The sequence below is a fragment of the Rhinolophus sinicus genome, chromosome 14, assembly GCF_057876585.1.
Source record: "Rhinolophus sinicus isolate RSI-liver-muscle chromosome 14, RSI-T2T, whole genome shotgun sequence".
In the NCBI taxonomy this organism is placed as follows: domain Eukaryota; kingdom Metazoa; phylum Chordata; class Mammalia; order Chiroptera; family Rhinolophidae; genus Rhinolophus; species Rhinolophus sinicus.
The window spans coordinates 12,476,673-12,490,924 of NC_142514.1; the positions used below are offsets into that span (position 1 = coordinate 12,476,673).

Here is a 14,252-nt window from a genome sequence, read left to right on the forward strand (position 1 = left end):
TCCTCACCCCACTATGGGGAGATCCCTTTATGGGGTCCCTCTTGCTACCACCCCAGCACACCTGTGTGGACTCTACCAAAACAGAGGCCTCCGAAGCATGTGCAGTGCAGAGTGAGTTGGAGAGACCTCAGGTCCCTCAAACAGTACTACTGCCCAAAGTAGCCCAGACGTCTCCTGCCCAGACTTTCTCATTCCTTCTCACAATCCCATGCCCGTGCGTCTTTGCCATCTCAATGGGTTGACACAACATGAAGTCCCACCTGAACCCCACCAGCTGCATTGGAGACAAAGGCCAGCCCCAGCAGGCCAGTACCCTGGCTCTGCTCTGGGAAGGGGTAGAGGAGTGAAAGGACAGAGGAGGGGTGACCCTAGGCTGAGGGGGAGCACCGAGGGAAGAATGGGGGGAGGCTGTGCTCACGCCATTCAGAGGAGCCAGCCCCCAGGGGTGAGAGACCCCACCTCCATTCACCCCCTCCAGTAGCTGCCCAGGGAGCAAATTGCAGCTGGTCCTGGAGTGAGAACCTCGAAAGGCATCACGTGCCTAAAACATATCCGTGAGAGTCAGTCTTGCCATTATCAGGCAAGCAGGGTCAGGCTGTGAGATCTGAGGAAGCGCCTGCCCTTTGTGGGCCTCAGTTTCTTCACCTGAGAAATGGGCTTCCTAACCCTGCCCCGCATATCTCTCTAGGTCTCTGGATTGGGAGCATCACATGAGTTCATGGCTAAGAAGAGAGTTAGTCAAGGAGGCAGGGAAGGGGAGTAGAGGAGCTGGGGTTGCTAATTCCTGAGCACTTCCTGTGTGCCAGGCTGGGCACAAAGCCCTTTCCATGCAGAGCTCATCTCATCCTCCAGCCACCCTTTGCGTTAAGTCAATCATCATCTCTTTCCCTCAGGATGGGGTGGTCATAGAAGGCAAGGGACACCCTGAGTCTGCACAGCTAGTATGTGGAGGGCCTCAGTGTCTGTCTGGCCTGAAGATGTCAGTCCCAGCATGGCCCGGTGCCTATGGCAGGGACAAGTCAGAAGTGAGAAGGTAAATGTTTGCAGAAGGTGTCTCGTTAGCCACAAGGTCACTGTTCGGATGCCGCAGCCTGCCTTCTCCCAGGAGGCGGGTCGGGGAATCAGAGAACACAGCCACATGCCCGGCGTGGATGACAGTGTCGTCCTTTAGCTTGGTGCTAGGCAGACTGTCAGCCAGCTGACTCCGCCTGGCCCTGTGGCCTCCTTCCCGAAAGGTAGTGTAACCAGAAGGTCGTCAGGGGCCTGAGTTGCGGAGTTTAGGTCCACAAAGGCCTGCCTCTCCCTCCTACCTCTCCTGCTGCCTGCACCGCTCTCTCCTGGGTAACTGAACAGCAGGCATCCCCTCCGGAAGCTTTCCTGGACCATATGGCTAGCTGAGTGCCCTCCTCTGGGCTCCCCAAACCCCCTCAAGAGCTGGCTCTATCACATCTCTCATCACTCCATGTCTTGATGGTCTCTTGCTAGTCACCAACCCCCTGACCAACACATTCCCCCTGTGGGGGGTCATGACCATGGCTCTTTCTCCTCTGACGTCTCAGGGCCCAGCCTGAGGCCTGCGGCTATCGTCACCTTTGATGCCTGTTTGTTGAATGAATAAGTGAACACACCAGTGAACCAACACCAGGTTCTTGAAGCTGAGTTTCTAGAGACGAGCCTCACCCTGTCAGTCCCAGTTGCCAGCTCCTGTTTGCTAAACCAGGCCATGCAAGGAAGCAGGTGATGCTCACAGACAAACAGGAGCTGCCAGAATTAAAGGTGCCCGGGAGGCTATTGGACAGCATTGGCCAGGCACATTGGTGTTGTGGTGGCAGAAGTTCAAAGTCAAGAGCATAGCAGGCCTAGCACAGGATGTGGGGTGAAGCCAGACAGATCCAGAGTCCTGCTTTAACCTTTGTGTTGGAAGATGGGGGCATCCCAGTCTGACGGGGGACGCATAGTCCCTGTCGTAGGGCAGCTCCCTGTCTGATAGGAGAGAAATAATGATCTATTTCTTTCTTTCATGCATTCATTCATTCATTCATTCATGCATGCATGCACTTATGCATTCATTCATTCGGCCAGGCCTGGGAATAGAGAGGTGCACAAGGCCCTGCCCCGCCCCTAGTGCTTTTTGGTGGAGGAAGCCTCTATGGGTCAGGACCTAAGCAGGAGAAACCGCTAACCATCTCACCCACAAGGGCAAGCAGACAGGTCAAATGAGGATCTATCTCCATGCTGCAGGGACCTCAAGGGAGCAACTCCGGCAAAAACCTGTGCAGGGCCAGCCTGGCATCGTCCCCCCACCCCCGCACCGCATCTGCAGGGTCCTCTGAACCCCCACCCGTGCTGCTTAGCCCCCAGTGATGGTCTCTCCCTGCAGGTGATGAGTATTCTGAGCAACCCCAGCGCGGTGCCTCCACAGCCACAGGCCGACTTCTCCATCTCGCCGCTGCATGGCGGCCTGGACTCGGCCCCCTCCATCTCGGCCAGCTGCAGCCAGCGGGCGGACTCCATCAAGCCGGGGGACAGCCTGCCCACCTCCCAGTCGTACTGCCCGCCCACCTACAGCACCACCGGCTACAGCGTGGACCCCGTGGCTGGCTACCAGTACGGCCAGTACGGCCAGAGTGAGTGCCTGGCGGTGCCCCGCGGTCCTCCTCCCCATCCCTGCCCCCTGCTTATTTGTAGAGAGCTGCAAATGGTGTTGGGGCGGAGGGGCCCATTTCACAGATGAGGAAGTTGAGGTCCAGAAAGGAGAAACAGCTGTTCTAAGACGATACTGAGCGGGGCCCCTGCACTCACACTACTGTTGCCTTAGAGCACTGCTGTCCCGGCTCTCAGAATTATAATCTGAGCCACAAATGTCATTTAAAATATCGGAGTAGCCACATTTTGAAACCTAAGAAGAAATAAGTGGAATTGTTTTTACTGACATATTTCATTTTACCCAATATATCCAAAAGATGATCATTTTGATGTGTAATCCATATACAATTATTGATCAGATAGATATTTTATAGTCTTTCCTTCATACCGTGTTTTCCTGAAAATAAGACCTAGCCATTGAAATTTCATAAAATATACACCCAAGTTGTTCCACGTCTACTGAAGGGTTTCCCAACCACTAAACTAAATACATTTCAGGTTTGAAATTTAAATTAGATAAAATGAAATTAGAATGGGAACTCCGGTTCCTCAGTCACATTAGCCACATGTGGGACAGTGTGGTGTCAGAAATCCTGCCCTTTTCTGTCCCTCCGCCCTGGGGGACAGCTGTAATTTGAGTCCTTTCTTCTCCCCGCATCCTTAGCCTTGGTTTCCCCAAACTTGGAGCTGGTCTCACGTGCCCACCCTGACTGCTATTCCCTTGGTTCTTGGCCTGGGTCGAGGCTGGCAGGTCCTCAGACCCAAAGCTGCAAAAGGCCAGCTCAGCCACAGCCTCCAGCTGCTAGATGGGGCAGCAGCAGGGCAGGTCAAAAGGGCACAGGGAGCCGAGGTCACGGGCTGCCCCGCTTGCCTCACCTCCGGGCAAAGGCCTCACCTGCTGGTGTCAAACTAATCAGAAGGGCGTGCGGTGAGAGGGTGAGACCTCCCAGCCCAAGGGGGTTCTCTCCCCTGCCGCAGCCCTGGCCTGGCCTCACTGACCTCTGCTTCCTGTCCCCCACACCAACCCATTCCGCATATGGCCTTGGCCTCCACCGCTCAATGAGAACCAGCTGTGCCGGCCTCCACCTCCCAGCTGTGTTCATGGCCCCTGTTTATGTGCATGTTTGCGTATGATATACATGCACACCTGTGTATGCACGCGTGCGATATGAGTCACGGAGGTGGGACAGTTCGTGTATGTGTGTTATGTGAGTATTAGTGCACACATGCTGTGTATGGATGAGTCTGTGTATGTGTGAATGTGAGTGGCACGTGTGGGTATATGTGCACATGACTATTCACTTGCGTGCGAGTTTAAATGAGCACTTTGCACATGGTCTGCATATTGGTTTTCATGTGAACACACACGTGCACACATTTGGTTGTGGAAGCACACATGGCTGTAACACATACACACGTGTGTCTAAAAGTACATTCAGCTGTGTCTGCATGTGCCTGTGTGTTTGACATATGTGATATGCAGATATCATTATGTGGACATGTGGAATATGTGTGTATAGATATGTGTGAGTGTGCAAATATTTGTGACTACATGTGTGTACACATGCTTGAGTGCATCTGTGTATTGGGGAGTATGCATGTGGACATGTAGGCTGTGTGTGCAGTGTGTAAATGTGGGTGCGTGTATACCTGCGTGTGTGCAGAGGTGTGGCTGTGTGCTCTTGCATGCAGTTGTGCATCTGTGTGTAACTATGTGTGTGTTAATGTGTGTGCCTGAGGAGCAAGTGTGTGGAGGTATAGAAGTGTGTGCATGTATGTTTGAGAGCAGGGTGCACATATGTGCATGGGTGTGTTTCCAGAGGGGCCCAGGGGGCGACTCCCTGGCCCAGCCCATGTGCCTGGACATGGAGTGGGACACACATGCTCTTGATAAAGAGTTTAGAGCCTCGGCCTGGGGCAGGCGTTAGTCACACCCGGCCCCGTGCCCCACTCCAGGGGCGCCTGCCCAACTCGGAAATAAAATTAACCCCAGAGTCACATGGGCGGCATGGAGGGGGGATCAAAAGGGGAAGGGCTCAGGAGGCGAGAAAGAAGTGTTTGTTCCTCCTCTGCCCTGAGAAGCTGGCCAGAGCATTTTCTCCTCTCCCTCCTCCCTCATCCTTCACCTTTCCTCCCTCCTCCCACTGTCCTCTAGGTCCAGCCCTGCTCTCCTGTTTCTTCTAGGGGTAGCTCAAAGCCCCTCCTGAGTCACATTCTCCAGCCCAACCCAGAGGGAATCTGAACACAGTCCCCACCCCACAGAGGCTGGGAGGGACCTGAGGGAAAGCCTGCCCCTCTTTCTCCATAAGAGGAAGCAAGGCACCCTGCATATGTGAGCCTCAGTTTTGCCATCTGTGAAATGGGGACCCAGGAATTAGACTCAGTCTTCTCAAAGTATCTCCTCACCTTTGACATTCTGGGACAGCTGGGGGACCCATTGTGTTCCCACTGCTCCACGCTCATGGGCAATCGAATACACCTGTGACTGGGTTCCCACAGTGCATGTGCAAGAGTTGCATGTCCCAAACTGCCTCGTGTAGGCCCAGGTCCTCCTGTCATCTGCTGACATCTGTCCTGTGCATGAGTTTTAACCCACTAGGCATTTAACCCACTAGGGCGAAATGCATGTTCCTCATTTCATGTGATTCTCAAAACCCCACCCAAGGTAAATGTTATTTGTTCTCAGGCTTACAGACACAAAAAGTAAAGATCAGAGAGGCTAGGAACTTTCCCAAGGTCACATAGCAAGTGATTGGGTGACTCCAGGTCTCCTAACTTTAAACCCAGTTCTCTTTGGCCAAACCATAAACTTGTGTAAGACACCCAGTAAAGATGCACACCTAGACCCACCTGTGTGTGACTTCACATTCACAATCTCACACCCACTTACACATGCCCAGATGCACACACACTGTGATTGATTTCTACGTGAGTATTCACTAATATGTGGACATACATGCCTTCAAGGTATAAATATACAAAATGTGTGTGTATCAAAGAAGGATAAATGACCACTTATGGAACATCTACTGTGGATCTGGCATTTCATCCTCACGGTCACACTGTATAGTGTACGTGGACATGGTTATTCCCACCAGACAGATGAGGAAATGGGATTCCAGACAGGTGGTTTGCCAGAGCTCACACCGCAGTGTGGATCGGTGTGCACACAGCCACACCTCCAGCCCCTCCCCCGGAGACCCTCACGCAGGTGTGCATGGCGTGTACACGTGGGCCAGACTCTTAAACAGCAGAGTTCACCTCTTCTCCATGGGCGTCGTGTCTTCCCAGGGCCACGTCCACACCTTCCGTTCCTGTCCCCGGCTGTTGTCCATCCATCTGTCTGTCTCTCCTGTCCCTGGAGGGGGTCACGATAGGGGGCAGGGACAGGGCACACGGAAGATTAATATGGCCCTGGTGTTCCCAGAGGCCAGGGCCGTGCTAATGATGGGGCTGATAGAACGCAGAAGTGTGAAAAGAATTTTAATAGATCTGACAAGTCTAATAAGAATTTGTGTCTAGAAGGGTCCTCCTCTGGGGCTGCGGGCTGACGAGATGCTGACGGCTGAGATTTGTTTACTGGTTGGCATCGCAGCCACATCTCCTGCAAACTCCTGATTAATCTAATTTGAGATGTTTAGAGCCCAGGCGCGAGCTGGAGGCAGAGAAGGGGAGACACAGAGAGACAGAGGCACAAGGAGGGCCATTGACAGAGGCCGTAATGAGAAATGTCACAGCCCTGCCCTTACCCGTCCCCAGCTTGACCCCAGCGAGAGGGAGGCTCCGCAGCGCTATGGACGCCCTTGAAGTTGGCTGGGTCATCAGGAAAGTTTGGGTTCTCGGTGTTTCCTTGCCCACCTTGACCGAGCTTGAGGAAGCTCCTACTGTGGGACTCAGAGTGACCAGAGGTGCACACAGGACACGAGGGGTGCAAGTCTGGGCTCCGCCATTTCATGTGCTGCACGTGACTCTGGGCCCGCAATCTTTCTGTGCCTCAGTTTACACCTTTGGAAAATGGGAACAGAGGTATCTAAAGCATGGGGCTGTTGAAAGAATTCAATGAGATCATGTCCTCCTAGCATGTAGGAAGTGCTCATATGTGCTTTGTTTTCTCACCATTGTTATTCAAAGCCAGAACTTTCCATCCCACCTACAGGGAGAGCTAGCTTGGCATGACGTGAATAAGGAGGGCAGACAAGAGCCTGACTCAGGAATGGCCCCCTGACTCGGCCATGTGCCCTTGGACAAGTCACTTACATTTCCTGGAGTGGGAAATGGGGCGATGCAGGATTTGGGGTTGCCTCATACTCTCTAAAGTGCTGCACACAAACCTGAGGTTGTTCTAGAGGAGGTTGCTGGGTGACGCTTGTGGGGTGCCTGGGTTTGAATCCTGGCTCCACAACTTATGAGCTGTGTGATCTTTCAAGTTATGCAGTCTTTCAGGGCAGGGCCTTAGTTTCATCATCTGTAAAATGGAATGATAATATTACTAGCCTCATAGAGTTGTGAGAATTAAAGGCGATAACGCACATAAACTGCTCAGAGGACTGGCGTAGCGCACGCTCTCAATAAATGTTAGTTTTGTCCTCCTCCTATTCCTATTATCCCTCTGAAAATTAGACTTCCTCATGTGGCAGACTCTGGAGCCCAGATAAGACTGGCTTCAAGTAGCAAAGATGACATGGCCAAAGTTGCAGGGTCCCCCTGAGGCCACAGATGAGAGATTCTCACACCCATTAAGACTAAGGGGCAGACCCAGGCGGGCAACGCTGACCTCCACCACCTCGCCCCTACCAGCTGGGAGCCTGGAGGCTGAGTGACCTCAGGGGCATCACCCAGCGGCTCAGCTCAAGCCCTAGAGCTTGGGAAGCCGAGGAGCACAGGAGCTAGACACTCAGAAACCCCAGGGCATTTGCACGTCCTTTATGAATCTAGGGGCCATGCCCTGAGCACTCTGTGCCCAGCATCTTAAAGCACATGATCTCATTTGATCCTCATAACAGCCCTTGAGGAGGGTGGAATTTGTTCTTCCCATTTGATAGGCAAGAAAACAGGTCTGGAAAAGCAAAATGATTTGCCCAAAGCCACATGAGCAGGAGGTAGTTAGGACTCCAAATTACCCCATTCTCTTTTCTTCTTGACCCATCAAGGTCACATCTGCTCACTAAATCCCAATCCTCGTGGCCCAAGTCTACTGAGCTCACTATATACCAGGCACAGTGCTAGCGAACTACTCTGCATGCATTTCCTCATTTAATCTTCACAACAACTCTTGGATCTAGGTACTATTATTATCCCCATTTTACAGACACGGAAACTGAGGCTTGGGTAGGCGAGGTGGGATGCTCAAAATCACACAGTCGAAGTTGGCAGGCACAGGATTTGAGCCTAGGTGATTTGAACCCTTAGCTGTATGGCTTCAATTATTGATACTGCCCATCTCACCCCCTCGGCCTTGCCCTCTGATCATGCCTGTCACCTCCTGGCTTCACCCACCTGTCCTAGGCAGGAGCCTCCAACTTTGGGGAGGCATGTAGAGTGTCACAGGATCCCTCAGTGGGCAGGTGACAAAGCGGGTGTTGGGCCAAACCTTGTGATTCTTAGTGCAGTACTCTTTCCATCTTCCTCTCGCCTCTGGATTTGAGAGGTCCCGGGGGGGTGGGGGGTAGGATTGGCCATAGCCGCAGATTCCAGCTTGGGAAGCAGCATCTTTGTGCCTCAAGAGGCCTTGGTCTCATGCCAGTCAAATCGTTTGGTCAGGGCTGATTTCTGCCATAGCCTCAGGCAGGCACAATTAGTACAGTCAAGACAACACGTGCACACGCAGGCCTAGTGGTGCTACCTGCACACACACAGACACTGACACTTGTACCTGGCTTAGGTGGGACTCACCTATACAGTTACCTGGACCCCTACTCATACAGGGGCACACAAGTCATGCACATCTTGCACACGTGCATTTGTAAGTATTGCTCGTGTGTGAGCCTTCAAGTTTGTGCCCACAATACTTCACAGAGATTCCTGTTCCCACTGCACACACACACACACACCCTCAGACTCTCATCTCTCTCCCCTGGGTCACCAGAATTGACCAGGCTGAAGGTCTCAGCTCCCTGCATAACATGTGCCTGACTCCTCTTCCTCTGCATGGACCCCTCAGCTCACCCACAAGAGCTGCTTTGGCTTTTGAGTAAGGGGTCCTGCTTTGCCTCATACATCAGCTGGGCTCAGGGTCCAGAGAAGGCAGAAGGACCTGGGCTCCACTGGACTCACCAGACGCCCCCCAGAGAGGGGATATGCACAGGTGTGTTGGAAAGAGGAGCTCATTCTTTACTCAATAATGTGACACCCTCTGGACCTCCCTAAAGAAGCCATGAGAGAGCTGGGTGGTTTTTTTTAAATTAAATGTTAAGGAAATATTTGCTGAATGCTTGGAGAGGGGGTGAGAGAAAGAGCTTCATGAAGAGATGGATGGATGGACGAATGGATGGATGGATGGATGGATGGATGGATGGATGGATGGACGGACGGACGGATGGACGGATGGACGGATGGATGGATGGATGGACGTATGGATGGATGGATAGCGATAGGACAGGAGAACAGGCTAAAATAACTTTAATTTCTACGAGTTTCTTCTTTTTTCCCCAGCTGCTGTTGATTACCTGGCCAAAAACGTGAGCCTCTCCACCCAGCGTCGCATGAAGCTTGGGGAACACTCCGCCGTGCTGGGACTCCTGCCAGTGGAAACCGGCCAGGCCTACTAGGGCCCCTGGGCCGACTTGTCCCCCCCAAGTCCAGCTCAACCCTTACCGATCCCTGAAACTCCCAGTCTCAGTCCCCTCATCACCCTGGGGTCCCAGGAAGCCAGGAAAGGAGCCCATTCCCTTCTCATAGCCAGCCCCTCTGGAGATGTGCACCCAGTCTATCACTCACCTGTGGTCAGGGACGTAGAGTGAGCCCACCTGGGAGTGTCCCCCTTTACTCTCTCCCGAGGAGGGTTTCTGCCCAGCCTGCCGTCCTCTTCCAGTCAAGTCCTGTTGTGGCCTCTGTGCCATCCCGGGCACAGAGATCGAAGCTCACCCTGAATAGAGCATCATGGGCACCCAAAGGAGGATGGTGTCTGGGATGAAGTCCTGGAGCCCTTGGGACCTGACTCCAGTGGGTACCTGGGCTAGAGGTGGAGGTGGACTTCACAGGCCACTCTCAGCAGAAAGCACTGGGAGCCAGTCCTCCCAGGTATGTCTCTGGCCCAGGGTGAGAACCACAGTCCATCATTCCACCTCTGGACGCTGGGACTCCAGTGGAGAGGGGACCCTACCCCGGAGGTTTTCCTAGAAGAATCACCTAGGAATTCTGAGGACTTCAGGACCCTCCCCACACACCTCTACTGGGTGCAAGGAGCAATCTAGCCAAGGCAGGGGCACTGGGAAGAACAGGAAGAGGCTTAACCAGGGGGCGGAGCCGAGTGGGGGTGGGGCTTGTCAGCAGTGGACTGGCCCAGGATACAAGGACCCAATAAGGCATCCAGAAGCGTCCAGCTTTAAGACTGAAGCCCAAGTTACAAGTTTGCCCTCCCCATGTAGGGCCTGGGGAGCCCACAGAACCCTCCAGTTTTCTCATTCTCTGGATCAGATGGAAGGGAGAGGGGATCGAGTCTTGAGGACCCGTGAGTGAAGAGGCCTGAGGCAGTCTCAGAAGGGCCTGTGTAACTGGGGTCCCTCTGTTTATGGGTGGCAAACTTTTGTTGCCAAAAGCTTCAGCTCTAAGGAGCATCGATTTCTCAGAAAGCCTCAGCAGAGACCTAAGCCCATCCCTTGCATTCCCAACCGTCTAGGAAGGGAGCCTCTATCTGTCCGGAGTCCCTTTAAACTGCTGAGGGTGCAGAGGACTTCCCTTGGAGCTCTGGAGAGGGGTTTTGGACCGGCAGGGACTACTTGCCCCACAGACAAGACCACCGATTCCCCTTGGCATTTGCAAAGGCGAGGGCATGTCCCTGTCCCACCCAGAGTGGCACCTTTCAGGGTTGATTGATGGGAGGCCCTTTTCCCATGATCCCACACAGCTGGGCGGGGCAGATGTGGCCAATCTTCAAGCCTTCACCCTGGGCAGAAGGGGACCCCGACAGTTCTGGAGAAGAGGGAAAAGGCGCCTTCCTTGACCACTGCAGTGGCTTCCTCAAGCTCCCTTCTGTTTAAGAGCTGAGACCTCTGGGGAATGGTTCAAGCCCCTAACTACACCTCCCTTGGAACTTTGCCCCACCTTTACCTATTTATCAAAATTAAATGCATCTTCACCATCACCACCATTATAATCTACACTTGGATCACCTTGATCAAGTGCTGCTGGGTAAAAGGCACTTGTGACGGGAGACGCAGCACTGAATCCACAAAGACTGGACCAAATCGCTTGTCCCCATTTGGGCACAGGAGGCCACCTCTTTGCTCAATGATGCCTCTTGCCCTCAGCCAACACGACATTCCTTGAGGGAAGGGCGGCTGCTTGGGGAGTTAAGCCGAGTTCCTCCCTACTGGGGAGCTGGGTTGGCAAGATGCTGGGACGCTTTCCTGCATGGACGTCACCCCTGTGACAAATGCTCACTTGTTTCTCCTGTTCAGACCCGGTCATATCAAGCCTGTCCTGGACCATGCCAGGGTGGCTCATGTCTCTGGTTTAGAGGAACCTATTAATAGTTGGGGACAAATAGATTCATTGGTAGCAGTGGACACCCAGACGTGTGTGGCCCACCAACTTCAGCCAAGATTTCAACTATAGCATCCACCGCAGGAGACTCTTGGTTCTTCAAGCTCTGGACACAAAGGAAGACTGCGTTGTTCCTTGATGGCCCCATCCACGCTCTCGTAGCTGTCACAGCCAAGAAGCAGCTCTTCCTTACCATCAACTACAATCTTCATCCACATTCCTTGACTGGTGAATCCTGCCTCCTGGAGGCCTGGCTCAGGAATCACCTGAGTCTCTTTACACCCTGTGTTACCCAGGAGCAGGGATGTCAGGCATGTGCCCAGCCCCACCCCTAGGAGGTGACATTCCAATGCTAGGACCAAGCCAAATCTCTGCCCCCTTTGGTGAAATGGGAATAAACCAAATGATGTCTCATTTCGTCCCACTTCTCTGGAGTTTTCCCAAGCCACCATCTTAGTAGAAATGGGGACTTATTCCCCCAGAAGCCCCGCCCGCCTCAGAAAGAGACCCTGATGCGGACAGGTTTTCTCTAAAACCCCGCATATTAATGTGTTTAGCCAACTCAATCTATAAAATTCAGTCTTGTGTTGGCAGCTTGCAACTTCACTAGAGAGATGATTTGGGACAAGAGGCCTCAAGCTCTTGAGGGTTGACTACAGCCTGAGCAAGAAGGCCTGAGTCCCAGTGGCAAGGCCAGCCCAGAAACAGTCCCCACCCATCCCTGTAAATAGAGTCCGTAGCGAAATAAGAGATGGTTCCTCCAATTTATCACAAGTAGCTGTTCGTCCTACCTACGGGCGGCCCCTCTTCTGAGTTCATTGTACATTAGTTGGAAACGTGGTGATGTGCTGTTCGTTTATAGGAAGTTGACTTTTATATATACAAATATATATATACTAAAAAAGGAAAGAGAACCCCCACAGTGCGTGTCGTGCTAGTGTCAGGGACCATCTGTAGGGATTTATCTGCATATCGTGTGTTTCAGATTATACATTCCAGGCTCTATTGGGTTCTTTCATTTTTATTGCTTTGTTTTTTCACTTGGTATTTCTCTCTTGCTATGAAAAAAAAATGTGTAAGAACCAAGCTATGCTTTTAGACTCTTCTTTTTTACTTGATTTACCTTTGCCGTTCTTTTGCCAGAGGAACACGAAGGAGAAGAGGGAGAGGGGGACGAGAGAGAAGGGAAGAAGAAGAGAGAGGTTTGCGTAGAATTCAAATGAGAAGGTCAGATTCCCTGTCTGACGATGGCTTGGGGACAGGACAGGTCCCAGACTTTGACCACTCCACCGAAATCCAATGCTGTGTTAGGTGGAGCTGGTGAAGCATTCTGAGCTTTGGATGCTGGAACTTAATGAAACTCCATGATTGCCCCCAAAAAGACATTCTCTGGGGCCTCTCTCAGGTTGATGTGCTGTTCCTCAAGCTCCCAAATGTGCCCTTCCCTGCTGGATGCTTTTTGAGGTTGACAAGTCTTCTCTCCTCCTCTCCTGCAGAGGCACCAAACCAAGACCAAATGGGGGTTCTCCAGCTGCCATCTTGAAATGCTCAGAGACATCCATGCTGAATGCTTTCTCTGTCAACTCTAACATGGCCAATCCCCTACCTGGGAAATAGCTCTCTAGATCATTCCTTCTTCCTAGTAACTGCAACTTGGTTGCTTCTGTGTTTGACTCACAGCCATTTTCCTCCATGTGGAACTGAGTGTGTGTGCATGAGGGTGTGCGTGGGGTGTGTGCATGGGCGTGTGGGCGTGAAGGTGTATGTTTAAATATAATCGCACCATAATTTATTCAGCTATATGGAGTAGTAGACTAGAAAGAGAAACTGGCATTTGCTTTAACTACCTGCTTGTAAGCGCTTCCTCTGTAACTCAGGCGTAACTGTTATACATTAAACGAAATTAAAAGCATTTCCAAGGTTCCGTGTACTCAGTTGACCGCCATTATGTGGCTGCCCTAAAAGGGACTGAGGGGTGGTCAAGAAGCCTTTTGACCTAATTTAGAGGGTCAGGGTAGGAACTGCATTTCTCCGGGTCCCCCAGGGCCAAGCCGCTGCTAGACACATGGATGCCTAATCAATATTTGATCAAAGGAGGCTGTTACCTAAGCATCTCTCTGGTGAAACCTCAGTTCTCATCACCAGGACAGACTTTTCTTGCTGCTAAGCTTAGAACCCTCTGGCCATCTCGCGGGGACACAGAACTTGGGGGACGGGAGAGAGCTCAGAAGCTTACATATTGTCTTAGAAGTGGAGCTTGACAGGATTTTTGGCCAGGCAAATTATTGAGGGAGAGCCCTCAAGAGACATCTGTAAGGGAGTGAAGGAAGCAAGATAGGCAGGGGAAGCAGCTGAGCGAAGAAGGGGTTTTAGCTGGAGTCTCCCTTCAACCTGATACTGTAGGGAGCTCTGGGTGTGAATTGTAGCACAGAGTTAGTCTCACCTTGAAACCAGGGACCAGGGTTTGTTCCGCAGTATCTGTCATTCATTGGCGATTCATTGGGGATGTGGGTGGGTGGGTGAAGGGCTTATATGCCCAAGTTTCAGGCTCCTATAGTCTGGCCCGTTCCCCACAGAAAGGAGCTGTGGTGTGCCTTTAGCAGCAACATTCACGTCAGTAGGGGACAAGTGCATTAACCCAATAAAGGGCATCTGGGCAAGGACAAGCAGCGTCTACTCCACATGTGTTCCCCTGGCTCTAAACCAGGGTCCCCATGTCATTCTAGGGTGCTGGTTTCCTTGAATGATCTGAACAAGAAGGAGCCGTTGGTGGGGGAGTTTCTGGGAACAAATTGTACCTGAAGGATTGGGAAGGTGTTCCTATGGACCCGGTCCATCCAACCCAGCCAAGGGCTTCAGGGCAGGACCAAGGGAGGTTGGGCCTTCCCAGGGTCTGAGACCCA

General features: G+C 52.3%; 1 protein-coding gene across 3 annotated transcripts in view; it reads left to right on the forward strand.

The window, feature by feature from the left end:
* PAX7 (paired box 7) overlaps positions 1–13,242 on the forward strand; it is a 101,510-nt gene extending 88,268 nt beyond the window's left edge. For all 3 annotated transcript variants that reach the window (XM_088790245.1, XM_088790247.1, XM_088790246.1), the window contains exons 8-9: positions 2,381–2,627; positions 9,298–13,242. In XM_088790245.1, coding sequence (XP_088646371.1) covers positions 2,381–2,627; positions 9,298–9,413 — 363 coding nt within the window. In that variant the 3' untranslated portion in view covers positions 9,414–13,242. The remainder of the gene's footprint in view (positions 1–2,380; positions 2,628–9,297) is intronic.
* The last annotated feature ends 1,010 nt before the right edge of the window (positions 13,243–14,252 follow it).